The following is a 26,516-nucleotide window of genomic DNA, read 5'->3' as shown; positions in this document are numbered from 1 at the left end:
TTTTGTAAAACCTTGTTCTTCTTCCATGTGCCTAAAATTCCAGCAACAGGTGGTTGCTAACCTGCAATACACAAGCGTTGGAGGGGGGCTGTTGAAAATTGAGCTTTTTTATATTTTTCATGCGTCACCGGGAACTCTCGGCGGCTTCTTACATCTTGAGGGTAAAATAGAACATGACAACATACTCCAGTGTTCACAGATATCCCGATGGCAGCGAACTACTTACTTTTCTTGCTGTGATATGATAACAAGCATCATGATGGCCACTAAACACAAGGTTCCGAAGATGAGCAAAGCCACCACTGGGAATCTTGAAGCTGATGAAAGAGTGAACACAGAAATAATCAGCTTTATAGTTGTAAAACATGGAGATTATCTGAGGTTTCTGGCCTTTTTCCCCGTCCATCCAAGCCTGTGAACATGAACGTGAGTTTACCTTTAGATGGGATGTGCACGAATATAGAGTCGCTGAATTCTCCAAACTCTTTCCCAGCGAGCATTTTGCATCGGACCCGAACCTCGTGATTGACGTTGGTTTGAAGTCCGTAAAGAGAGCGATGTGTGCTTTTCACGAGGTCAGTCTGTGGCGGAAACAGGGGGTTCACATTATCTCTTACTACAAAGCAACGCTCTCAGAGAGGCAAGAGTAAAAGAATAAATCCTCGGAGACACCCACCACTTCCCACACGTCCGAGCTGACGCTGCGGTGCTGGACCTCGTACTGCAGCGTCATCCATCCCATCTCCACGTCTGCAGACGGCGGGGGCTTCCAGCTCAACATAACGTCGTAGTAAGTGCCGGTCAAGCTCACATTCAGCAGCGTCCAGTTGAGGTTGAAAGGGGGGTCGGGTTGCACTGCAGAGCAAAAAAAAAAAAAAAAACATCCGTGGGCTAACGTGGAAAAATGGAGCACTTACAAACCAAACAAACAAAATGCAATAAAAACTCAAATTGTAATCTACAGACACAAATCCAAAGAAATGATTATTAGTGACCAACTTAATAGAGGAGAATAAATAGCTTTAATTAGCAGCTTTCTGGAAGATTATACAATCAGGAAGTTAATTGGTGAGGGTGTCAGGATTGGGTATAACAGTACATTTACATTACATTAGGGTCATTCTGCAGACTCTTTTATCCAAAGCGACTTACAATAAGTGTGTTCCACATCGGTAGGCAGAAGAACTTCAGGTCACAAGAAATCATAAGTGCATTTCCTTCCAAATCCAAACAGCTAAGAGCATAACTAGTGCTAGAGTAGGTGCGGTAAGTTAGGTACCGAGACAAATGGGAAGACAATTTAGGAAACAAATAAGTGCGTAAGGAGCTAGGACGAAACAGGTGATGTATAAAAGGAGCTTCCTCCAAAGGTTCGGTCTTTCCACGGAAATGATGGGTTGTTTGGAGAAATCTCAAAAGGTTAAGGCTGTAAAAAAGATTTTCAAGTCTTCCCGCAGTACGGCACGAGAAACCATCACGCCACTGCGATCAATGCAGCCGCATGAGCTCAAGAGCACCACGGAAAACCAGTTTCCCTGTCGCTGCATCTGGAAACCTAACCTCAGACTGCGTAAAGCAAGCAGGGAGCCAGATATTCATCTCAGTTGGACCCATGTTCTGTGGTCAGATCGGTCCGCCTTTCAGCTGCTTTTGGGACCAATCCGGCACCTGACTCTACATGTCAAAGACGAGAAAGATCATCCAGGTTGTGATGAGCAAAAACTGTGCAAAACCCGGCGTCTTAGATAGTATGAAGGGCAACGCTGACTTGCATTCGTGTGAAGGTGGCACTGATCCAGAGGCACATATGCTGCCGTCAAAGAAAACGTCTTCCAGTGGAGGTTCGGTAGTTATTTCAGCAGGAGAATGCTGGACCCCCAATTCAAATCAATTAGCAAACTACTCTTTTCTTAGCTTTAGCTGAAATCAGGTTTGTACATCACCAAGAAATAACAAATATCTGCACATTTTGGAAAATCATCGACTCCATGTTGTGATGTTTCTAAGAATAAATGAAAACCCTTTCCTGCCCCATGTACAAGAGGCTATAGTCCTCGCTGCAGCTGGCCCCAGTTTGAGTCCCGCACCTTTGCTGCATGTCTTTCCCCCTCTCTCTGCCTCCTGCTTCCTGTCTCTCCCCCCCAAAAAATTGAAAAAATAAATAAATATATGAGAGGTTCACCAAAAAACAGTAAGTACGATTTTGTTCTTTGGGGACCTGAAAGATCTGGAGAACTCAGATATTTGTGCTCAGAAGCACAAACGTCAGTCTCATCGTGGCACACGGGGTAAAGTTGGGGGATCACCTGATTGATTGATTGATAGATTTTTATTTTCGAACATGTACAAAAAAGAAAATGTATGTAACTATTTGTACATACAAAAGAAAGAAAGAGAGAAATTAAAAAATTAAAAATAAAAAAATTCAATCATAAAGTGCTAATACATAACAAAACACCACACACTGTTCGAAAAAGGAATGGGAAGAAGTACAATACTTTTTTAGTTTCCCTTTTTAACTACTCTTCAGTTTGTAAATATTCTAACTACAATACACCTATATAAATATATGCCATATATACACTACCTAAATATCTAAATAAATATATAAATCACAAAAATAAATATATACTACACATACCCTTGTAAATATGAATATATATATATATATATATATATATATATATATATAAATAAATATATACCATATACTAATTAAATTACAATATAACAATAAACCCTATTCTATTCATATATTTATCCCTCATCGTCCTTCCTCTTCCATCTACTTGTTTAAAAATATTTTCTTGTACCTTTTTTTAAAACAAAACTATATTTGCACTTTGTTTTATTTCTGTCTCCAGACTGTTCCATAAAGTCGCCCCACAGCTCGATACGACCTGAGTCGGTGTACTTCCTCTGATGGTTCTTTATTTGTATTACACTGAACAGAAGTAGACATTTTTGTCTGAGAACAGACAAAAGCAGCCCTGTTTATGCTTTTTCAGAGCGACTGACAGTGGAAAACCGAAGCTCGTGTCATGTTTTTTTGTTTTTGAAAGCTCGGGATCACGATGGGGCACCGAGGCAGTCAACTCACCGATGTCTTGAACCTCGAAGCTGATTTCGGCATAGAGCTCACCCTCATCTCTGGAGCGCAGCTGGAGCCTGTAATTTGTCCAGATGGATGTGTGGTTCTCGTTGAAAAAGCACTCGTTTGGCCTCTCGGTGCTGTAATGAGGACATTCGCTCCAATCTTTAGGGGGTGCACCGAGCGGGCTGTCAGATGAGTGAGAGGAAACACAGTCAGTCTACGAATCTGCTCAACAAAGCAGGTTCTATCTGCACATCTGTTGGACAGTGTTTGTGACCCCCGGGCATGGTTGAGCTCCAAAACTTTGAAAGCCAACTGCAGATTAGATTAGGAAAAACAAGGCTGACAGTTTGCCTTGGGAGCAGCTGTGGAGGAGAGTTTGGGTGCAGCTGCATTCCTGATGTAATAACACGGGAACAAAGACATTTTCGAGCCCTTTCTGAACTCAAATGATGTGCACAGGCTGCCGTGTGGACACATTTCCCTCACCGCCGCTACGTTTCTCCATTCAAATGAAATCACACTGTAATCTGACTCAAAACAACACATGCTTCTGCTGCTGAGAAATATGCTGCAAAGCAGAGACTATGGCTGTGTTCGAAAACCACATACTACATACGGCATACTACCATACTGCATACTCATCGATCAGACCGTATGCAAAGCGTTTACCCACAATGCATTTCACTCCTGCCCGAGCCGAAATCAGCCGGCCTGAAGCTGATTTCTCTTAAGCTCTAAACTCTGTAAACTTTAGCAACATTTGAAACATTTTCAGGTGAGAAAGTAGTCGTTTAGATCCCCAACGTGTTGAAAACCTGACAAAATACCGGCTGTTTACAATTTTGTTCCCACGAATTCAGCGCTACTAAAGCTAGCCGTAGTGAGCAACGCACTTCCTGTTATTTTCACAAAATAAAATACCCGTTTCCTTTCATCATAGGGAAAGCCATTACCATACAATTGGTGCTTTTGTTTTGAAAACAGGAAGTGAACCTACCCTCGTTGTAGCTAGCTTGAAACTGCCGTTTTGACAGGAAATGACGATCGGCGACGTCACGTTACGTTGCATCTTGGGTAGTTTGAGTATGAGTAGTAACCTCATGATGCATACCCAACATTTAGGATAATCTAGTATGCATCCGGGAACTTCTCGCTTACTCAAACTCACTTACTAACTCAAAAAGTTAGTAGGAGTAGTAGGAGAAGTATGCGGTTTCGAACACAGCCTGAGAGTTTGGGACAGGGGTCCTCTCTGTGACAAAGCTTTGTTCCTGCACAGTTTGCCCGTTCATTTTTCTGCTCATGCTCTGAAATCACAGTTGTTTGAGTCAGAATCACTGTATCCCGACTCGACTATTCTTTTGTTAGTGAATGATGTAACGAGCGCATTACAGCGCTTTTAAAAGTCTCGAGCCGCCCCTCATTCTTCATCTATATTTTGCTTCCAAGCAGCCAGATGTTTTGGCAACTCTGGAGCGCTTTAAGTAGTTCTCCAGGCTTTCTGAAGGCATTTCATTCTTCCACCCCCCCATTCTAGTAATTGTACCCGACCATTTCAGCTAGTTTGTAACGCCATTTAACACTGACCCACCACAAAAAACATCAAATTCAAGGGATGAACCAGTGTTGTGTCGACACATAACAGACAACTTAGCAAAGAAGCCGTTTTAACTCGTATCTTCAGGCTCTTTGTTATCAGCAGCCTGTCACAAAGACACAACATTCTTTCTAACTTCTTTAGTCGTATCCATGAAAAACACCAAAGATAAGACAGCTCGCCACCTCCTACCTTGGAAGCACATTTAAAATAAAACTAAATGCTAAAAGCTATACACTACTTTTGGATTCATTTTTGGATTTTGCGTACAAATGCGATTAATCGCGATTAATTAGATCAAAAAATTTAATTGTTGCCCAGCCCTATACAAAATATAAATAACACCTGAAAATAGACCTAAAAAAATGCACTTTCTGCAGACTGTGTTATACATCTTAAAAGTAACAAAGTTACAACGGTGACCCCAAAGTGGACTTCGCCCTGTCAACAGAGAGCGAGCCGGTGCACCTGAGTCAGATAAGGTTTGTACACATAAGATCTATAAAGCAGCCTTGATCAGACGAGTCATGGCGTGTCGGCACAGAAAGTGTTTGGGCTAGTTTATGGGGGCACCCGGTTTCTATGCATTATCCCCGAATGTTTTATTCCTTCTATGCTCTTGTGTTCCTTACTTTGTTTCTCCTTTTCCTGCTTCCTAAGACGTATTCGTCTCGTTGGAAATAACCGACCTTAAATTTGTCACCTTAGATTCAAATGCAAACAATGTGTGTTTGTGAGGACCGAGTCTTTCCCCTCACTTTGTGTTGACGTAGAACAGGCGCAGATCTCCCGGCTCTGAGAGATTCTGAAAGGCGCCGGCGTTCCATCTGCAGCAGAACGTCTCCATGTTCGTGGAGACGCAGCCGGTGAGGTGTGGACGCTGCTGAAGGGGAGCTTTAGAGAAAGGGAGAAGGAGAGGAAAATTACGCGTCTAATAACACATTTTACAATAAAAAAAATATATATATATCAGTTTGCTTTCTTTACTGTTCTGTGCTTTTGTTGCATCTGGAGGACAACTGAGCTGCTCTTAAGCAATGAGAAAGCTGTAACCTGAATCCAGCAGGCAGCCAGGCCGCAGGGCTTTTTCCTGGAAGTCGTTTTATGGCCTGTCAGGAGAAAGCTGCAGCCGCGGAGTTCACTGCCTCCGCTCTCGTGGAATAATCTGTTTGTTTTCGCTTTACTCAGAAACCCGTTTGCACAGAAAAAGCCATGTAGATCAGATTTTACTGCCTCTAAATCCAAACCATATGTGCACGGCGCATATTTCTACAGCTGTCAGCAGCAGGCTTCAGCCCGTTTGTGTGTCTTGTGTTCACACGGCAAAACTGAGAAACAATTCCCAACCCAACGCAAAGGATCGCAAATAAAAACCACATTTTTTTCTCTGCGAGTGAAAAAAAAAAAGACTTTCTGGAAATCAACTGCGCTGATGCACGACGGCAGGAACATCCAATGATGCCTTTATGCGTGCACGTGTGAAAAGATGGAAAATGTTCAAATCTTGAGGTCAATCTAAAGCTTCAGGGCAGCTCGAGTTTGTTTCTACCATCCTGGAGATATTCCCTCATTTGCTGCGTTGATGATAAGGGTACAGAGCACCGTCTATTATGTTAAGTCCAAAATCTGCCATAATATCCAGCTGGCGTTCGATCAGGTGACTGTGGAGGCCACAGCAAACGATCAGCGTCATGGTTTCTCTATTCAAAACCCTTCTTTATTTGCCGTGAAAAGGCAGAAAGAAGAACTGAAGAAGCCTCTGACTGAAGAAGCCTCTGGCTGAAGAAGCCTCTGGCTGAAGAAGCCTCTGGCTGAAGAAGCCTCTGGCTGAAGGCACTCTTGTTTAATCACTATGGAAAAAAACAATACAATAAAATGTTCTAACACTTTATTCCACCGTTTTGTTTTGTTTGAAAACCTATTTTTTTCATAGATTAAAAACAAATATGGCATAATTTACAAGAAGAAGGACAATGAATTCTTCATCTTTTGCCCATTTTATGCGGCCACACACGCTATTAATTTAAAAGAAAATAACAAATAATGCATCCCTATAGTCAGTCTGTCTCTTTGTGATTCTCAACTTGAAGCGTAAAAACAACAAAAAACAGGATCGGGTTCTTCAAAACATCTTAAAAGGTCCCCTCTCCTCTCGACCTTTAGGGTCTTTATCAGCAGATATAGTTACATGCTGTCGAACACTTCTGATTGTACGACCCGGAGGGCATCAGCTGACCAATGTCAACATTTCAGGGGGGATCAACACACGAGCCCAGGGCGGCCGAGTGCTGATAAATGTGAGAACAGGATGGCTCTTTCACGGCCGAGAGGCCGCGCTTCGAGCAGATGATGCATACCTCGGGGCTGCTTCTGAGAAGGGAAGTTACGTGGTAAAAATAACCTGTTTACCAGATCCTCCTTTGAAATGTTCTTCTTCGGGATTAGGAGGAGAGTCCATTTGACACCCTGCTGTGCACGGTGTATTTTTGTATATGCGGCTCCCTTCATAGTAATAACTTGCTTTGTAGTTGCTGGAACGTTATGGCACTGATGTGGTGGCACGAAGTAGTTCTGCTCACTGCAGAATGCCAGTTTTACGCTATAATCTTTTATGAAAAGATTATCATAAGTGGTGTATTTTAACTCCTTAACTCGCTTTAACAGAAACTCACATTTAAAGAGCGGTTTCACTTTATAACATGGACTGTGTTCAAAACCGCATACTTCCATACTGCATACTCATCGATCAGACAGTATATAAGCATTTACCCACAATGCATTTCGCTCCTGCCCGAGCCGAAATCAGCCGGCCTGAAGCTGATTTCGCTTAAGCTCTAAACTCTGTAAACTTTAGCAACATTTGAAACATTTTCAGGTGAGAAAAGTAGTCGTTTAGATCCCCAACGTGTTGAAAACCTGACAAAATACCGGCTGTTTACAATTTTGTTCCCACGAATTCGGCGCTCCTAAAGCTAGCCGCAGTGAGCAACGCACTTCCTGTTATTTTCACAAAATAAAATACCCATTGCCTTTTATCATAGGGAAAGCCATTACCATACAATTGGTGCTTTTGTTTTGAAAACAGGAAGTGAATCTACCCTCGTTGTAGCTAGCTTGAAACTGCCGTTTTGACAGGAAATGACGATCGGCGACGTCACGTTACGTTGCATCTTGGGTAGTTTGAGTATGAGTAGTAACCTCATGATGCATACCCAACATTTCGGCCAATCTAGTATGCATCCGGGAACTTCTCGCTTACTCAAACTCGCTTACTAACTCAAAAAGTTAGTAGGAGTAGTAGGAGAAGTATGCTGTTTCGAACACAGCCAGAGTCTCTGTTTTTCTTCCTTTATGGGCCGCTGGATATGATAACAACAGATCTGTGCAGTGCTAGAAAAATAGAGATATTTTCTGAGACTTTTACTGTTTTTCGTTTCGTTCGGCATCCGATTTCATGTTTACGGAACAAAAGGCAGCCGACACCCAAAGAAGAGCTTTGGGAAGTCCTTCGAGAAGCCTGGAAAACTATTCCTGAAGACTCCTTAAAGAAACGAGGGTTCAGGCTGAGTTGGAGAATAAAGGAGCTCAGACCAAATATTGACTTTCAAATTGGAAGGAATATGGGTAAAAAATAAAAGAATCAACACATTTATCCAAAGTTCTCTTATTTTGATGCGTAAAACCCGACATTTTAGTTTAACCAAGTACCTGTACTCAGTATATCCTGTATCATAAACACACTTGTGACAAACCAAACCACTTAAAAACTAATCCGGTTCTAATATCTTAAAAGGGGACGAAGAAGGGATTTTATTCGGTTGGTCGCAGTCCTGAACTTTGCCACTAGATGTCACTACATCTTACACACTGGACCTTTAGAAGGGTTCTGTGGTCAGTTTGAAGCCTAGTTTAGTTCTGTGATATTAGGACTAAAGTAAAATGCTTTTCCATGTGGACTTCAATTTGTTTTTTCTGTCATTTTCTACATCTTTCCTTCACGACTGTGGGAGTAAAGGAGTGATATAAAGCCGGCAAAAAGGAAAGAAGGTAAAGTTTTGACATGCCAAACTCTGGAAGACCCTGAGGAGATATCTAATGTAAAGTTAGTGTACAGCTGGGTCCTTCTTGGCAGACAGACGTGCACACTCTGAGCCCTCCTTTTGTGCTTGCACGTCACAGTAAGTGCTGCTGTGTTTGCTCAGCAGCTGTCAAGCAGAGTTCACTTGTGCTGTAAGCAAACACATGAGCAGCAGATCCAGACTGCACTTTGAACACGGCCATCAGAACTGCTGAACGCTCAGACGTTCTGGTGATTCCAGTGTATAAAGTTGCCGAACTGCCGCTGGGATACCAAGTAAACATGTTTACATCGTGGCTTCCCTCCCTATGCCGCCAAAAGTCTATTTCAGGGTGAAGCACAACATCCTCGCTCAATCTGTTCTGATAAGCCCAGATGCGTTTCCTCTAAGCTGGGATTCGGAGGGAATCAGGAAATGGGAGCAAACATGAATTTCCCTCCAAGGATAGACCAATACTTTTGATGGAGAACATAGCTCATTGTCTATCTTTGTTTACACACCCTCTGGATGATGACTGTTGTGTGTCGTTCCTTTAACTGAGCGCTGGTGGGAAGCTGCCATTAATGTCTTAGCTCTGAGCGCACAGGCCAAGCGCTTATTTAGAGGGTCACATGTTCAGACATCAATCAGTGCGCCCTCAGGGGGAAATGCCTTATGTTCGGCATTTAGAAAAGCCATTTCCTACACAATGCACTCACCGGAGATTATGCTTCAAAACCTTTTACTGAGCTAACAGGCTGTATGGGTGAAATGTGAAGAGTCCAGTCAACAAATGTAAACATTAACAGCCAATTTCCTGTTTCCTAATGATAGGAACAGGGGTGCACGGGCAGGAAAAAAACAACACTCATTATCCCCCCACGGAGTCCAATCAATTCCTAGAAGTAGTGCATCCACAGCTGGTGGCTTCAGAGTAGCTGGGAAGTGAGAAGAGTTTATTCTGGGTGATCTTAAAATAACAAGTCTCATACAGCTTCTATTAAGCTCTCAAACTTTAACGACCACGTCAGCCCGCTGCTACCCTCCGATGTGAACCGTGGGAGTTTATTAATGGGAAAAACGGTGTGTGCTGGTCGACTCATTTCGATTTAGGCATAAAAAACGACTGAAGAAAAGATTATGTTTTGGGTCCAAAATGTCTGAATAGAGTGGGGGAAAAAAAGGACATATTTTGGGATTTCTACAGGAACTCTAGATCGGGTAAATCCACCCTTAGGGCGTATTTACATCACACGATCTCAGTATTTATACACCTGTTGTGAAAGGCCTCAGAGTCAGTAACGACAGTGAAGACGACCAGGCAAAGTCTGAAGAAATACGAAATTCCAGTTGAGTTGCAAAAGAGTACAAAAAAATCTCCGGGACGCCGTTAAATCCACGAACCTGCTGAGAAAGAGAGCATGCCGCTGAAACTCCCCAAACCAGCAGGTTTCTAGCTAGCGCAAACTTGCGTCGCGGCCCGCTACGCTCATTTTTGGACCGCTACGCTTATTTTCAATACAGCGTAGCGGCATTTTGTCTGTATTTATTTGTACAATAACGCCAGATCAATGCCATTTTCACCTTTCTGACAAACTTGACACATTTTTCGCGATGGCAGCCAAGAAAGGTTGCGCTGCCTGTCAGTACAACTGCAGACGAAACTGTAGCCCTTTTTCCATCAGATTCTGTAGCGAATTAAAAGTTATATCGCATTACTTTGTTGCGATATAAGATGCGTTCGGTTGGTTTTCCATCAAACAGGACGATTCTAGCGAAATAAAATGACATCACCGGAACGTGCTGATGCGCATCATTCTGACTCGATCAGATGATTTTCCATTACAAAAGTGGCGAATTTTAGCGAATTAGAATGCTCGGTAGCGGGAATTTAATTGCTCGCGCTGTTATTGTCAGCCTCCTGTTATAACAGTTGCTATAACTTTCAAGGCTACGTACCTTTTCACCACCGGCTTTCGTTATTTATTAGGCTAGTTACTTATTTAGAGGTCTAAACATGCTGCTAGTGCTGCTATGTCAGCTTATAGCCGTCAGAAATTTAAGAAGGAGGATCCTTCATCCGCAGCATAATTAATTCTCGCCTCGCTCTCATCGATGAGAGCGAGGCGAGAATTAATTATGCTGCTTCAGGACCTCCCGAATTGTGTTTAAAAAAAGCAGAGTCTCTGCTCTCGACCAGTTGTTTCTTTTATCATCGGACATTGTTGTTACTAGTTGTTGCTGCTGTTTTGATACCGACAGGATAGGTGAAATGGGGCGGCTGAGCGGCTCAACAACATTCGAATCCTCGCGCTTTACCGATACCATCTGCGCATGCGTGGCTAGTCTGAATCGCATTAACCTTTTCCATCACTTCTGTAACGATACAACTTAGCCCTGAACCACCTATTTCGAGCGAATTGATTTAATGCGACAAAACAGGCGTTCTAGCGATTTAACCGTTTTTCCATCACATGTATCGCACTAACTTCTTGATGCGCATCAAATTAAAGCGAATCATGTCGTTGATGGAAAAAGGGCTTGTAGCTCCAGACAGAGGCACTCCGCGTCCACGGCTCTTAGAATCTCTGGTAAGAGTGCTCCGTAGCCATGGTTACTCACACGCAGAAGCGCACACGTAAGGGGATTCGGCAGAAATCATGTTAGAATAGCTGTAGCCTATTTTAACCCGTCCCTATTTGAAGTAAGCAAAAACGGTCAAGGTGGGTGTGCTTTTTCAAAGCTTCTTACATACAATATGTGATGAGCTGATCAGGTTATCATTTAAGCTGAACGTGCAGTTGACTTGGCGCTCGAGAAAAGAACAGGAAACACTCCTCTCCACGAGGCGCGATTGACTGAAGGCGCTAGCTTGGTTGTCGCGTCTGTCACGGTGGTGGCGGACCGTGGCGTCAAAATGACGTTTCAGGCCTGGCGCTTGCCTTGAAAAGACGGCGCAGCCCGGCTCAGTCAGGAGGTGCGTTTGTACAGACAGCTGTACGAAACTGCAGTGAAATAGCACAGGGAGCACGTAAACTCCCAAAAGTGGTGCACAGAGATTGAGGGCAGACACTCTGTTGATGCCGGGGGCTTCTGACCTTCACCTCTATTAACTGAATTAATTAACCAAAAGCAAAGATGGGAACATCTCCCATTAAGACTTTATTGTTTTTAAAGTACAATTTCTTCCTTTGGGTACCCCTAGAATGGCCAGTTTTTCCCTTAAATTTCCAAAATCTCCACATCGCACCCCTTCCGCACCATCCCCCCCGGGCATGGTCGCTTCGCTCCCTCGCCTACACCACTACGCTATAATTTCATCCTAGCTAGAACCCTGACCAGGCAAGAAGGGCATCAATCAGAGAGGTGACGAAGAGGCCAGAGGTGACCCTAAGAGAGAGGCGCAAGAAAACTGGGTGTCATGGAAGAAAAAACACTTTGGATTTGAAATCGGAAGGTCGGTGGTTAGACTCCCAGCTTCCCTGGGCCACGTATCCAAGTGTCCTTGGGCAAGACGCTGAACCCTACATTTCCTGCTGATGTGTCCATCGGTGTGCGATCCAGGAAAAAAGACCTCTGCAGCCAGTGAAAATCCACTAAGACGTGCTCTGTGAATGTGTGACTGGGTGAATGTGGCTTGTAGGGTAGCACACTGTGGTTGTGTTCGAAACCGCATACTACATACTTGCATACTGTATAATGTCGATCAGACAGTATGCAGAGCGTTTACCCACAATGCATTTCGCTCCTGCCCGAGCCAAAATCAGCCGGCCTGAAGCTGATTTCGCTTAAGCTCTAAACTCTGTAAACTTTAGAAACATTTGAAACATTTTCAGGCGAGAAGGTAGTCGTTTTGACAGGAAATGACGATCGGCGACATCACGTAACGTTGCATCTTGGGTAGTTTGAGTATGAGTAGTAACCCTATGATGCATACCCAACATTTCGGTGAATCTAGTATGCATCCGGGAACTTCTCGCTTACTCAAACTCGCATTGTAACTCAAAAAGTTAGTATGAGTAGTAGGAGAAGTATGCGGTTTGGAACACAGCCTGTGACTGATCAACTAGACCAGAAAAGCGCTATATTTAAAGAAAAATAATAATAATAAGATAGCTTTTTAGTGACACCATCATCAGATCAGCAAATCCAACACCTCTCATCATTTTCAAGAGCACCATCCCCACAGTGAAGTACGGTGATGGCAGCACCAGTAGGTCATTATTGGAAGAATGATGCTACATAAAAGGAACATTCATTTGACCCATCCAGGTTCCTGTTGAACACACACACGAGCAGATGGAGACAGATGGGCAGCCAATCACAGCGCCCGGGGAGCATGGGGGTACAGGGACTTGCTCAAGGGCACTTCGACCGTGGCCACCCCTCCAGCTGTCAGTCCAGTGTCCACCAAATTTGATCAACCCACTCTAACCACTGAGTCTTTCAGAGAATTGAGACTGATTCTGTGGTTCCCCTTGCAGCTTGTTGACGACGATAAGTAAACTAAAAGTCAAAGATGGCACCTCGATCTGACAGAGAGTCTGTGGCAGAACTTAAAGATGCAAAAGAACAGGATTCTTCCAACTTAAAGGAGATGGGGCAGTTCTGCCATAGGCATAACTGATAAACCCAGAGAAACCTGCTGCTGACTTATTTCAATCACAAATATTTTGCACCGTCAAAGGAACGGGCCCATTTGATTGATCGAACGAAAGAAACATTACAAAAATTTTAGCTTGTAAGACAGAAATACAGGAAATGCAGAAGGTAGCGGATACTTTTTTAAAGGCATCGAGGATGGACCACATCACAGTGGAAATGTTTATTATGGTCAGAACAGGGGGACACCGTGTGCTCCAGATCAAAGACCAAAAGGATCATCCACACAGTTATCACCAAAAACAATTCCAAAATCCAGCATCTGCGATGGCGCGGGGTCGTATCAGGTCATCACACAAGTTCATTTCCACAAAAAACAACATTTATTGCCTTCGAGGCGTAAAAATGTCAAAGCTTTTTCAACCGAGGAAATTTCATAGATGATGTCAGTCTATTAACTTTATTAATAGAAAAACACACCAAATTCGATGGCATCGTCATGCCTCCATAGGTTTAAGATCAGATTTATTGTCAGATTCGAACCCATCCAGGTTGGCACCTGAACACGCACTCATGGAGGCAAACGCCATGCACTGGAGCGGTGGGCCGCCGGGGGCAACAAAAGGCTGCAAAGGTAAGTAGTAACAAAAAAGATACATCTGGAGAAACCATTTTGTGTGTGAGAGAGGATGTTTTGCCTGCAATACTGCAATAAAAACTCCCAGCAGAGGTAAAGTTACTGCTATCTGAGTGCACTTTGTTGTATTATCACCGCAGAATGATATAAAATAAAGGCACTAAAAAGGTTAGCTGCAGGTTCATCACCACTTTCACCAATAGATAAGGTGAATCTAAGGTTTAGAGGCAGCTGGCCGGTGTAGACTGGCTGTCTCTGCTGCCTCTGACTGCTAATAGCTGTTAGCCTGAGTCTAAATGATAAGGAGAAACACTGAAATCATGAACAGGTTTTAGATTTTTCACCAGGTTATGTGCAGAGCTCTTTATCTGTAGATCCCAGTGGCATCGCACCAACGGGAATCACTCAACAAAGTCTGAGAAGACGGCAGAGATTCAAATTAACTCTGAATAATCCGCTGATTTCTGCAAACAGGCCGGTGGCCCTCACTGTCGGTGATAAAGCGCTCGCGTCAACACACAGCGGCCTTGTGTGCGGGGCCACAAAAAAAGCACAAAAACAAAGCCGAGCAGCGGGAGAACACGTCCTCGGCGGCAGCTCCGCTCACTTACCCAGAGCGTTACACAACGAGACAAAACACAGGATGTCAGCGGGGGACTTAAACGGGAAAACCAGACCCAGTTTTATGTGTGTGGACAACACGTGTGAAAACACAGCCTTTGGTCGGCCACCGAGGCAGCGGAGCAGGCCTCCCCGCTGAACAGTTTCCCGTTGTTCAGGACTCAGGAGCTCTCTGCTCTGCAGAATTCCTGGTGAGCCACTTCACTGGAAATCTGCTGGCTCTCTCTGGAGGGCTTCAGTGTTGTGCAACACATGTTGTGCTCATCTAAATGCCAAAGCTGCACGGCAAGCATACACTTGTTATGATTTAAAAAGCTCTCAGCAGCAGTAAATTAAAAGCCCCCTTTCATATGGAATGTTAAGTGTTTACTAAAACCAAAGTCTGGGCTTTAACCAAATGCCAAACAACAGAAGTCAGCATGTGGTGTGCATTAAGCATCATTTAGAGCCGAGTTAAACTCTTCCAATGCAACACGAGTGAACGGAAAATCAAAAATCTTACCTTGTTCAGGGTCTGGATCCAGCGCTGACGCTGTGAGGATGAGAAGGAGGACGAGGAGCCCGCTGAGAAAAGCAGCCATGGTGTTGAGCTGTAGTGGAAACATGTGGCTAGTGTTAGTTTCTCAGGTCCACCCAGATGAACCGCACCAGCCATGAAAGCCCAACCCACCCACACAACATCAAACAGGCTGCTTCAGATCAGTTATCCAATCACGTTTCCATAAAACACAATTTGGCTGGATGAGCTCTGTTGGCAATGAATATCTAAAATATGAACCATTTCTGCCAAGCACAACAGTTCCTTCTGCATTTCTTAACCTTTGATGCTCTCTGAGCAGCGAATTTGTTATTTAGAAGTCCAGTTTCCATTCACTAGAGCAGTGATACTCACTATTTTTTTCACAAGCACCACATTAGCAGAGCAAAATCAAGGGAAGAGCCACTTTTACGACAACATACTAAAGTCCCCTTTTGGAAATATGCTTTTCTACATACAGGCATGCAAACTGGTCAGGGGTGAAAAAGGTGACAAGGGTACACGGACACACGGCACGCGCGGAAAAGTGGATTTCGTAGTTTGTGTTATAAGTGCAACTATTGAATTAATAAATACACTACAAAATAACTAACTAATACAAAGAGCATCCTCCACTCCTAAATCTCTCATCCTGAAATCAAAACATGAGACGCATTAAGTTGTAAATTATACAAAATATATATTATAAAATATACAGTATGTCCCATTTGCATTAAGTAGAGAACAGCTGTGCAGCATAAAAGATGAATTTATAGGTACAGTAGGCCTATCAATTGCATTTACTGTACTATTAGCCTATGTGTTTGACATATAACATCACAGGTCTTCAAAAGCATTTAACTGTAGTATCATACATTTAATTACATTAAATTTAACGAAAAAGTTAGTCCCATGGTCCTTAAAGGAATACTACAAGTATGTAGGATTAAAAGTTTAATTAATTACTGCCCCAAGACAGCCTATGCTTAGTAATAGCCTACCGGTATGTCATTAGTAAGTGAACGATAACTCTCCCGACCACTTTCGCGGTCCGCTGTCATTAAACCATGAAAGTGAACGTTTGCCACGCCGAGCCAAACGAGCTCCACGGGAAAAACTTATATCAGCAATTCACTTGACGTACCGCCAGAGACAAATTTGTATCGACAGCTGGCACTCTAACATGAAAAACATTCTCGCGGCAAGCTTAGTTAAACGGCATTTTTTCATGACAGTGTAAGTTTTGAAACATGCATGCCACGAGCACTACGTAATCCTACATTGTGCCCCTTTTAACTTCGATTGATGGTGCATCATACTGGATGAACACGAGTGCACCTGTAGGCTGTCATCATCAACGGGGGTGTGGGCGAACAGCGAGGGGATGGGGGTCACACTCTCAAATACGACCTGTGGCAGAGCTCTCCGGACTCTGCATTGATAAACTCACGACGAATGAAACGACCTCCTCAAATGGGCAAAATGTTCCCTTTCCGTGATTATCGGAGGGTATTATGAAGGGGCATACCTCGTTAAAAAGCCAAGTCCGGCGACAATTAAGGTCTCCATTGACATTGGCTAAAAGTATTAGCAAAGCCCTGAACTTGTGTGGAAGGCGCTAGTTAGCCACTCTACAGTTACCTCGAGTAGCACTAACACAAACAGCGTTCTGTGAGGCGGTGAAATATCGAGGAATTGTAGACTATTTCAAGTCTGTTATCAAGACATTTAGCTGACACTTGTATTAAAGACACTATTAAAAGCACATTAATTGATCTAACGACACAATTCGTTATGAAGACTATTTCAGGACATCAGTCAAATTGTAGCATTTTAGCTTCAGAAGTTAACAACTGTAAACATTAATCCCTACCTGTCCTTGTCGCAATTTCCACCGTGTGGGGTCCGGGGGGGGGGGGGGGGGGGGGAATAGGGGTTCGCCCTCACACGCCACTCTTGTCAGTCATTTGTTGTCACGACAAGAGAGCGGCGGTGATAGGTCTAGTGTAGTTTTGAGGTTCACAGTTTCACTCGCTAGTTGACATGCTCAACCCCCCCCCCCCCCCCCCATTTTTTTTTCTCCTCGGATCTATGCGATTCAGAACAATGACCCATTTTGATTTCAAAACGGCGAATTTCGCCGAAAGGTGGCAAGTTTGCATGCCTGTACATATAAAAAAGAAATAACACAGCCAATACATTTTCAATTAAAGACCACATTTGCCTTTATACTGGGATGAGCGGAAGCTGGCGTGCATGTCCTTGACTTTCTTCATGTTGTATTTGTTGTTTGTTGTTGTAATCATAGTGAGACATTCAGGATGAGCATGGTTTTTGTGCTGGTTTTTGCCCTTTTTTAATTAAAAACCGATCCATTGTGCCTGCATCTCGCGCTGGCTAAAGGAGCTAGCGTGCAGGTGGTTTAAGCGGGCTGCGTTGCCAGGTTTAACAGTTCCCCCTTTAGGAAACACCATTAAGCCTTAATTAATACTTAATAAAAATTAGGGCTGGGCAACTATTAAAATGTTTAATCTAATTAATGACATTATTTCCCTGATTAATCGCATTTGTACGCAAAATCCAAAGATGAATTCAAAAGTAGTGTATAGCTTTCAGCATTTAGTTTTATTTTAAATGTGCTGCCATATGAATGAAAGTGCCATAACATTTGTTGTGCAAACACACTTTTAACATCAGCATCTTTCTGTAGTTTTTATGTAGAAGCCTCGCTCCACTGTCTGTTTCCTTGAATGACTTGCTGCTATCAGTTGTGTGTTTTGCCTTTAAGTGATATTTTAGACTGGAACTACTACGCTGAGAAGACAATTCAACTTGGCAGTGTTTACAGATGACTTTGGTTCTGTCGACTCCGCTGTCTGGAAGAACTTTAAAATGAAAACGGCCGAGTAAAAGTTCCGTACCCTTCTCCATGTTTGGTGGATCCGCTATTTACTTTCTTTTCCGGTCTCTCAACCTTCCTATCCATTAAAAGGCACAAAAGCCCCCCAAAATGTTTGATTTTTAAAAATTAAAAAAAATAAATTAATAAATTAAAAAAACATGCGTTAATGCGCGATAAAATATTTATCAGCGTTAAATAATAAATGGGTTAACACGATAATAACGAGTTAACTTGCCCAGCCCTAGTTAATATATATATTTCCCTTTTTACCATGCAGTCATTCACCACTTGGAGCAAATGTTTACACTTCACCTGCAGAGGTCGCATATTCTTCAAACAGGATTTTTGGGAGGCATTGTCCTCGTGTCTGACTAAAGATATTCAAAATTTAATCAGTAATCCTGCAGTAATCCAGAGTTTAGGCTCTCAATTTCAGCTCATTGCTATTACAAAGATTATAAGTTAAAAAAAAAACAATCCACTTGGTGTCATTAACCTGGATTGCAGTGAATTAATGGCATTTATTTTCTGCACCCCGTGCTCCAACATCCCTCCATCTGCACACATGAGAGATTGTTTAACAGCTGCTATCTCAGCAACAGGTTTCTGACTATTTGTGCTTTTTCCTGTTGAAATGGAGTTCAGGAAGGACGTGGCGCCAGTTTGAGCTTCACCTTTAGACCCCTTTCATTCCCTCTCACCACCTTTCACACGTGTATGTGAAATGTATCTGAGCTGCTCTAAAGAGTGTGATAGGAACAGCTATTGTCAATAGTGAATTAAATCTCGTCTTTATGTTAAAGTCATTAGAATTCGGAGTCTTTGGGAAATGTTGAGGTGGACAGATTTTAGGCGTGCAAAGGGCCCCATGGGGAGCTGCAATGTAATGTTAATGAGGAGGGAGGGGCCTGTCGGCATGGCAGCTGGAACAGCTGGATAAAGACCAGTCAGACGTGACCCATTGTCACAGATCAGCTCCGTAACTTGAGCGCATACGAAGAGAGGCTGGGTCCGACATCACACAGTGGGGTCACATGGCACTGAAAGGATCGGATTATTGGCTAAATTACAATCAGACTGAGTTATTAAGTGCATGTTAATTAATCTGACTAAGAATTGGATCGGATTCAGACCCCGAGATAACTGGGTTGAAAGTCACTCTAAACCTGCTTGTAGACGCTGAAGCTCGTGGTGAATCAGACTTTGCGTTCTGCGCATGCTCCAGATGTTTTCCCGGGGTCGTGACCCGGAAGTCAAAGGAGACGATATTCCTGTTGTTGTCGCCGTCAGAAAGAAACAAACAACGCGATGGAGAACGCTCCGTTGGGCATCGAGTTTGTGCAACAAGCAGCTCATCACAGAGCAAATGTAGAGGGACGTAGCTTCATCTGGCTCTGCGTTCTCCATCTTTCTCCAATGCCTGAGTTTGTTGTTGTTGTTGGTGGTGAAGAGGTCAACAGGAAGCGGCTCTATTAGCAACAGTTGGAATGGGCACAGCGCCACCTATCATACCGGGGTATGACACGCTTTGTGCCTCTGATCCCATTCATTCACCGCCATATATCCAAGGAGAATTACCCTCGCTCAGCTCATTCTGATTGTAATTTAGCCAATAATCTGATCCTTTCAGAGCCATGTAACCTCACTGAGTGTAAATCTTGCGGTCTGAACCCGGCTTAAGAGATTGTCGTATGAGGAGAGATGAGATAGTATCAAACGTTCCCCACAAAGTATCTAGTTTGAAGGCAATAGATGTTTTTCGACATTTGGCAGGAAACAAAGTATTGAGCTTCTTAAACAGAAGTTTCTGTAAGTGACTTTACAGGATTCGGACTTTTGGTCAGAGAGGCCATTTAAAGGCTTGAACGCTGCAACAAATTACTCAAGTCTAAAGTCTGTTTTATTGATTTTCTGATCTTATTCTATTGAATTAGCATCTTTTCATTTCAGAAAGCTTATGAGTCTTGTGGTTTGTTAAGGTGCAGCTTTACAAACTCGAGCTGTTCTTTTCAGACAGAGGAGGCTTTTTCTCCTGCAACCCTTCCAAACGAGTCACGTTGTTGGCGCTCAATAACGCCGATGCCTGCAGAGACGCAGCTCCATGTTTTCTCAGAACATTACACAGTCGGACCTGAGAGGGAACTTGCTGGAACGTTCGCTTCTGGGAGGATTGACAGTTTTCTTGAATGTTTTCCACGTGTAAATAATCTTTCTCTAGTTTTTGTTCCAGTGTAAGCGTAATATGTCAAACACTGAGCATGTATTTACCTCGTTTGAAGACCTGGTGAGATGATTTATTGTCATTCTGTCCTGAAACATAAAACATTAAAGGGATAGTTCGCCTCTTTTGACATGAAGCTGTATGACATCCCATATTAGCAATATTATTTATGAACATTGTGTAGACCGTGCAGACCGAAGTGCAGTGGAGCAGCAAACACCGTAACAGGCGCGGCTGTCTGCAGCAGGGAGTGATACGAAGGGAGAGAAAATAGGGCCAAGCGATTGTGAGGTCTGACTTTTTCCTGGAAAACAATTTTGAGATGCAAATGTATTACTCTTTTGAACGCATATTGTTTTGAGAAGCAAAACGCTTTATTTTTTAAACCCCAGCCAACTAGCCGGACTACCTTCGTCAACACCAAAACGAGGCTGGAACTCTGCTCACAGGACGCAGCAGGGGGTAAGAAGATGTTCATAAATGATGTTGCTGATATGGGATGTCATAGAGCTTCATGTCAAAAGAGGCGAACTATCCCTTTAACACTGAAAGAGTGATGCTCCTTTTCGCCACTTTCACTTGACTGTGTCTTTAACCTCTGGGATGACTCACACTGATTCTGTAACAGCAACAGACTCGACTCACCTCACTGCTGCAGTCAGCACGGAATCTACTCGGATGAAGAGAAGGGGACGCTACGAGCGTCACGGTAGAAGTTCAAGGCCGGTTTTCATTGCTTTCCGAGCCACACTAAGTCCCTCGTTTTGCTTTATTGTTTTGTCTTATAAGTTATTTGCTCGCCTGAAGCTGCAGAAAGTCGGCTAACACAGTTAACACGACACAAACCTGCAAACTCAGCCGAGCTAGTCTTCTGAAAAACACACATGACGACTGTTTTTCTCCAAAGTCGACATTGTTTTAATGAAGCAAAATGATAACCATCCGATCAGGACTGTAACTATAACAACAAAGGTGCTCCAACACGCGATATTCTTCCAGGTTAGCTAAATGTTAAATGAGGTAAAAGAGTCAACATGTCCCGATTCCTTGAACCTAAAAGACAATATTACAAAGTGAACATGTCTTCATCACCTTCTCCCTGCACACCATTTTCCTCCTCACTTGCAAACTGCAGTCAAACAAAGTCTCAACCAATAGAAAGCCTCGTCTCGTTTTACTTCAGAGCCCGCACCAGAGGTTTAGAATGATCTGGATCCAGATCCTTTCATCCAAGGTTTATCGTTTTCATGAAATAACACTGTTGCTCAGGGAATTTTAGAGTTGTTAGAATGGTTTAAACTGTTTTTTAGATCAAAATAAATACCCAACAGACCCAAACACAACAGGGATCCTGTTGCGTCGCCTGTAAATACTCAGGATCCAAACAGGAAGGACCTTTAGGGTTGGTTTCAGGCTTTTGATCTGATGCTTTGTCAGTCTGCACGGCGCTGGATGGACTTTGGTTTTTGTCCCAACACTTTGCAACCATACGGGCGTTGGCCTCACAGAACTACGTCTGAAAGTTTGCCATCATGGAACTCAATTTGGGTTCGAGGCCCATCTGAAGAACCAACAAAGCAAACCCGATGCACCTGATGACAACCAGCAGCGCCACAGCAAAGGGTCTGAATACTTCTGGAAAAGAGGCACTTCAGATCCGTACAACAAATCAAATTGGGACAGAATGGAAAAGGCATATAGAACATTTATTTGGACTTCTGTTTCATTGCATATGGGACGAACCCAACGTATTTCATGGTTTGTTTAGTTTGTTAAAGGGGAAGTTCTGGGGTTTTTTAAACCTGGAACTTATTTCTGGCATAAAATACGTTCATCTACTCACCGATAACAGTTTGGTGAAAGTCGGCGTCCTTCGGGAGATATTTAGATCACTGGAGATCGGCGTATATCCATATAACGGGAGAGAACAGGGCAGAGACAATACAGCCTCTAAATAAGGCATTATCTGTCTTTATTTCACCAATACTTTAAGACCAATGAATGAATGAACGCGTACTATTGCACTGTTAGCTCAGAGCTGCCGTGTTGTTGCTATTGGGGGCTTTCTACACTACTATATTTAGCAGATTTTGACGACTTTGAGTACGATGGAGTGAATGAGCTGTGCTGCAGCGGTGCGCGTTGATGACGTCATCCCACTAGACGCGTGTGTACAAAGCCCCAGATAACAACAACACGGCAGCTCTGGGCTAACAGTGCAATAGTACGCGTTCATTCATTCATTGGTCTTAAAGTATTGGTGAAATAAAGACAGATAATGCCTTATTTAGAGGCTGTATGGTCTCTGCCCTGTTCTCTCCCGTTATATGGATATACGCCGATCTCCAGTGATCTAATGGCGCATTTCCACTAGCTCGGCACGGCTCGGTTTGGTTGTGTTTCCATTACAACAGAGTATCACGGCTACGCGAAACCTCCGTGACGTCATTTACACGGCGCCGAGCAACGTACAAATCCGGACCTCCTCAACCGACCAAGGAGTGGATTTCCTCTGCGAAGCCATCTCGTAGCAGTACAAACTGAAGCAGTAAAATGTGGAGTCTTGTCTTTATTTACATTCTAGTTGGTCGTCGCGCGGTTATGACGCTTCCAGTGACGACACTCATCGGCCAATCAGTGGAAGGCAGTCGGCTGACGTCACGTTTTAGTAACGCTTCGGCTCGCTTGGAACCAGGGCTGAGGTGATACCAAAAGTGTACCTGGTTGCAGGTACTGCGTGCTCGTGGAAACACGCCATAAATATCTTCCGAAGGACGCCGACTTTCACCAAACTGTTATCGGTGAGTAGATGAAGGTATTTAATGCCATAAATAAGGTCCAGCTTTAAAAAAAAAAAAACGAACTTCCCCTTTAATGTGAACCCATTCTTGCATTGATACACCCCCATTAAATCACAGCCTTTATTCTGGATGGTTCTTTCCATTTAAGATTCAGAGCACAAGGCAACCATTTCTTCCAAAACACACATATTTGCCTCAAATAATCGGCTTTTTTCTTGTTTTTTTCTCTTGGTCCATACAGCTTTTGTACCAAATAATGCTCGAAATAACAGAACTATTATTTTCCAACTGAACCAAATTTTTTCTCCTCTGTCAAAGTAACCACAAGAATAACGCTTTAAATTTTTTTAAACATTTTTCAACCTTGAGGCTGGACTCAAATGTGCAAAGAAAAAAGAAAAAAAAAAGAGTTAAAACTCTTTGTATTCAAGGCAAAAAGGGATATATTACACAAGGAAAAATCCTAACAAGTCCAGTGAAAGGTGCAACAGCATAACAGACAAGAAAGTATGCAAGAATATGGTTCTTAAAGCATCTATTTCACATTTAAAATATTAATGCAAAAACATTTATACGCAAAAAATATTGAATATTGTTATAATCAATCATTAAAACTATCACTCCATTTCACTTTTAGAGGGATGGCTCTTAACTTTTCCCCACATGATCTCAGACTGATTTAAGGGGGGGAAATCTCAGCTTTCTTTAGATAATCATCCTGCTGGTTCACATTCAGGGGAGTAAACAGGCAGCAACGTGCAGGACAGACGGGAGAAGTCACTCACCGCTGCGGCGGAGCGGACAGCGGGGCTGCCCTGCTCTGCTCCCCGGGCTGCCCTGCTCTGTTCCCCGGGCTACCCTGCTCTGTTCCCCGGGCTACCCTGCTCTGTTCCCCGGGCTGCGGCTCTCACTGGTGTCCTCGATGAAAACCGCAACAAACTGACACAAATATTTCACACAAAGTCGCTCTGAAGGAGCTGCGCGTTCACAGTTTAACAGCCAGCCGTGAGAGCGATTCTCCGAGAGTGCAAACGAAGCTGTCCAAGACCAGCTCCTCCGCCTGTCCGCCTGCAGCTGGTTGAAACGGCAGCGAGGAAAAAAAAGAAGTAAACCGCGGGGAGAGCGGGCGGCGCCATCTGCTGGTGGAGGCTGGGTAGTGCAGGAGGATCGACGGTAGCCGACAAGCAAAGTGTCTGAACCCATGATCCTGTTCCAGTTGTTCGCTTCTGTTTCTAAGCTTCAAAGAATAGAAAAAGACACGAGAAGGCAGAACAAACAGTCAAAAAAGTTTCACCTTCATAATTAAAAGTTTTCTCTCCTGATATGCAGTGAAAATATTAGGGCTGTATAGCTTTTAGCATTTAGCTTTATTTTAAATGTGCTGCCATATGAATGAAAGTGCCATAACATTTGTTGTGCAAACACACTTTTAACATCAGCATCTTTCTGTAGTTTTTATGTAGAAGCCTCGCTCCACTGTCTGTTTCCTTGAATGACTTGCTGCGATCAGTTGTGTGTTTTGCCTTTAAGTGATATTTTAGACTGGAACTACTACGCTGAGAAGACAATTCAACTTGGCAGTGTTTACAGATGACTTTGGTTCTGTCGACTCCGCCGTCTGGAAGAACTTTAAAATGAAAATGGTCGAGTAAAAGTTCCGTACCCTTCTCCATGTTTGGTGGATCCGCCGATTACTTTCTTTCCCGGTTCCGCAGCAGACAGCAACAGACTTTAACAAAATAAAAGCCTGACAGAGTCGACAGAACCGCTTCTCCGCTGTCTTTGAGTGAGAGTTTTCCTGCCAGTGGAGTCACATTTCAGTCCAGTTGGTGCTACATGTGACTCTGACCCACTCATATGTCAGCAATGACTTGTTTTTCTCTCCGTGTCATCAGACCACCCCTGTGGACCACCCACAGATTGTCTATATGCTTTGCACAGACACACACATTATATTATTTTATAATGTACACACTACATTTTACAAGCTATGTCCTCTTGTGCAGGAGTTGAGTTTACATCCTGACCATCAGTTCATTTTGGCCGGATAAAGTGAGTCACCACTGGGTCATTACCTTCGGTTTGGTGTATGAAAGCCCATCTGTGAGAAAAGTCATCCAAAGGTTTGGAAGGGATTTGCATATTTCTGCCACAATTCCTTAAACTACTCAAGGAAACTAGAGGAATTTCAGTGTGTCAAGGGCAAGGGAGCAATCCTCAGTCTAAGGATCTCTGATCATGGACCAGCCTTCACTGATAGCTGATACAACCACACGGGCAGAGATCACGGTGTGGATCAGAAATGTTTCTGTATCCATCACACAGTGGAAATGTGTGTTGTGCCCAGACCAATTTGTATTCCAGATCTGCTATGGAATAAATATACGCTGTTTGCTCTGGACTAAAGACGAAAAACAAGTCCAAAAATGCAGGAAAGTACTTTAGGATTCAACATCCTTTTCAGGAACATCTGCACAAGAGTCTAGGCACCAAGACAACATAAAACCATAGTATGCAATGATAGATGTGGGCGAGATCCAGCAACGCTCTTACACATGTTTTGGACATGTCCAAAGCTTTGCACCTTCTGGCAGCCCATCTTTGAGACCTTTTCTAAGATCTTTGCGAACACTCTCCATTCATTGGACTTTTTGGTGTAACCCAGATAGACTCCCGTCTTGAGATGTGGGAAAGAATAATGGTGGCTTTCTGTTCTCTGTTAGCTGGAAGACAGATATTATTGAAATGGAAAGACCCAGCACCTCCAACATACAGTCATTGGATTAGGGAAATCATGTACCATATCAAGTTGGAGAAGATCAGATACACAATCAGGGGGTCTGATTGAAACATCTGCTGTTGTCCTCAGTCATCATCATCATTATTTTTATTAGGGACTGAGCAGTGAAACTGCATGGACCCTATTGTATCTGTAAGGATTCTTATTATTCCGTCCGTCTTCCGTCCGATTCTTGGCAAAAGGTGCTTGAAAACTCTTGAAATTTTGCGAGCACCACCTGCCAGTCGACGACATGAAAGAATCTAAACTTTATATTTTTGGGAGTCGCTCATTGACTCTGTAGCGCCCCCTACGATGCTTAAAAATGGCCCCCGCATTGGGGTTAGTTTCGCGTGGGACAACGAAATTCGGTACACTCATTCATCATGCCCAGACGCACAAAAAAGTCTCCTGCCGCCATGGTCACACGTCCACAGGAAGGCGGCCATTTTGGATGGAAAGTGAGTTTTTGTGCCATTTTTGACCGATTCCACGCCTTGCATATGATCGAACTCGTCCTACAGATTTAATGCTACACACTTCAAACTTGGCCAGGTTACTCTTAAAGCAATACAATGTAACTTCTCAAAAAGCCCACTCTGGAGCTCCCCCTACAGGCTTGGAGGTAATGTACGGTTACACTGTCATAAATACAACACCCTTTCGCTTTCACGTTTCACGTTT

At 43.3% G+C, this 26,516-nt stretch overlaps 1 protein-coding gene across 2 annotated transcripts in view; it reads right to left on the bottom strand.

The window, feature by feature from the left end:
• Positions 1–23,903, bottom strand: part of ghrb (growth hormone receptor b) — a 31,567-nt gene extending 7,664 nt beyond the window's left edge. Inside the window, exons 1-7 of one of the 2 annotated variants that reach the window (XM_075455885.1) lie at positions 23,839–23,903; positions 15,115–15,202; positions 5,453–5,588; positions 3,101–3,279; positions 677–855; positions 437–581; positions 227–317 (exon numbers count right to left, since the gene is read on the bottom strand). In XM_075455885.1, the coding sequence (XP_075312000.1) occupies positions 227–317; positions 437–581; positions 677–855; positions 3,101–3,279; positions 5,453–5,588; positions 15,115–15,193 (809 nt within the window). In that variant the 5' untranslated portion in view covers positions 15,194–15,202; positions 23,839–23,903. Of the gene's footprint in view, positions 1–226; positions 318–436; positions 582–676; positions 856–3,100; positions 3,280–5,452; positions 5,589–15,114; positions 15,218–23,838 lie in introns of those variants that run through there. The other variant, XM_075455884.1, reaches the window with a different exon arrangement.
• Positions 23,904–26,516: the final 2,613 nt, after the last annotated feature.

This window comes from Odontesthes bonariensis, chromosome 22 (genome assembly GCF_027942865.1).
Source record: "Odontesthes bonariensis isolate fOdoBon6 chromosome 22, fOdoBon6.hap1, whole genome shotgun sequence".
In the NCBI taxonomy this organism is placed as follows: domain Eukaryota; kingdom Metazoa; phylum Chordata; class Actinopteri; order Atheriniformes; family Atherinopsidae; genus Odontesthes; species Odontesthes bonariensis.
This window is presented reverse-complemented; position numbering and strand designations above follow the sequence as displayed.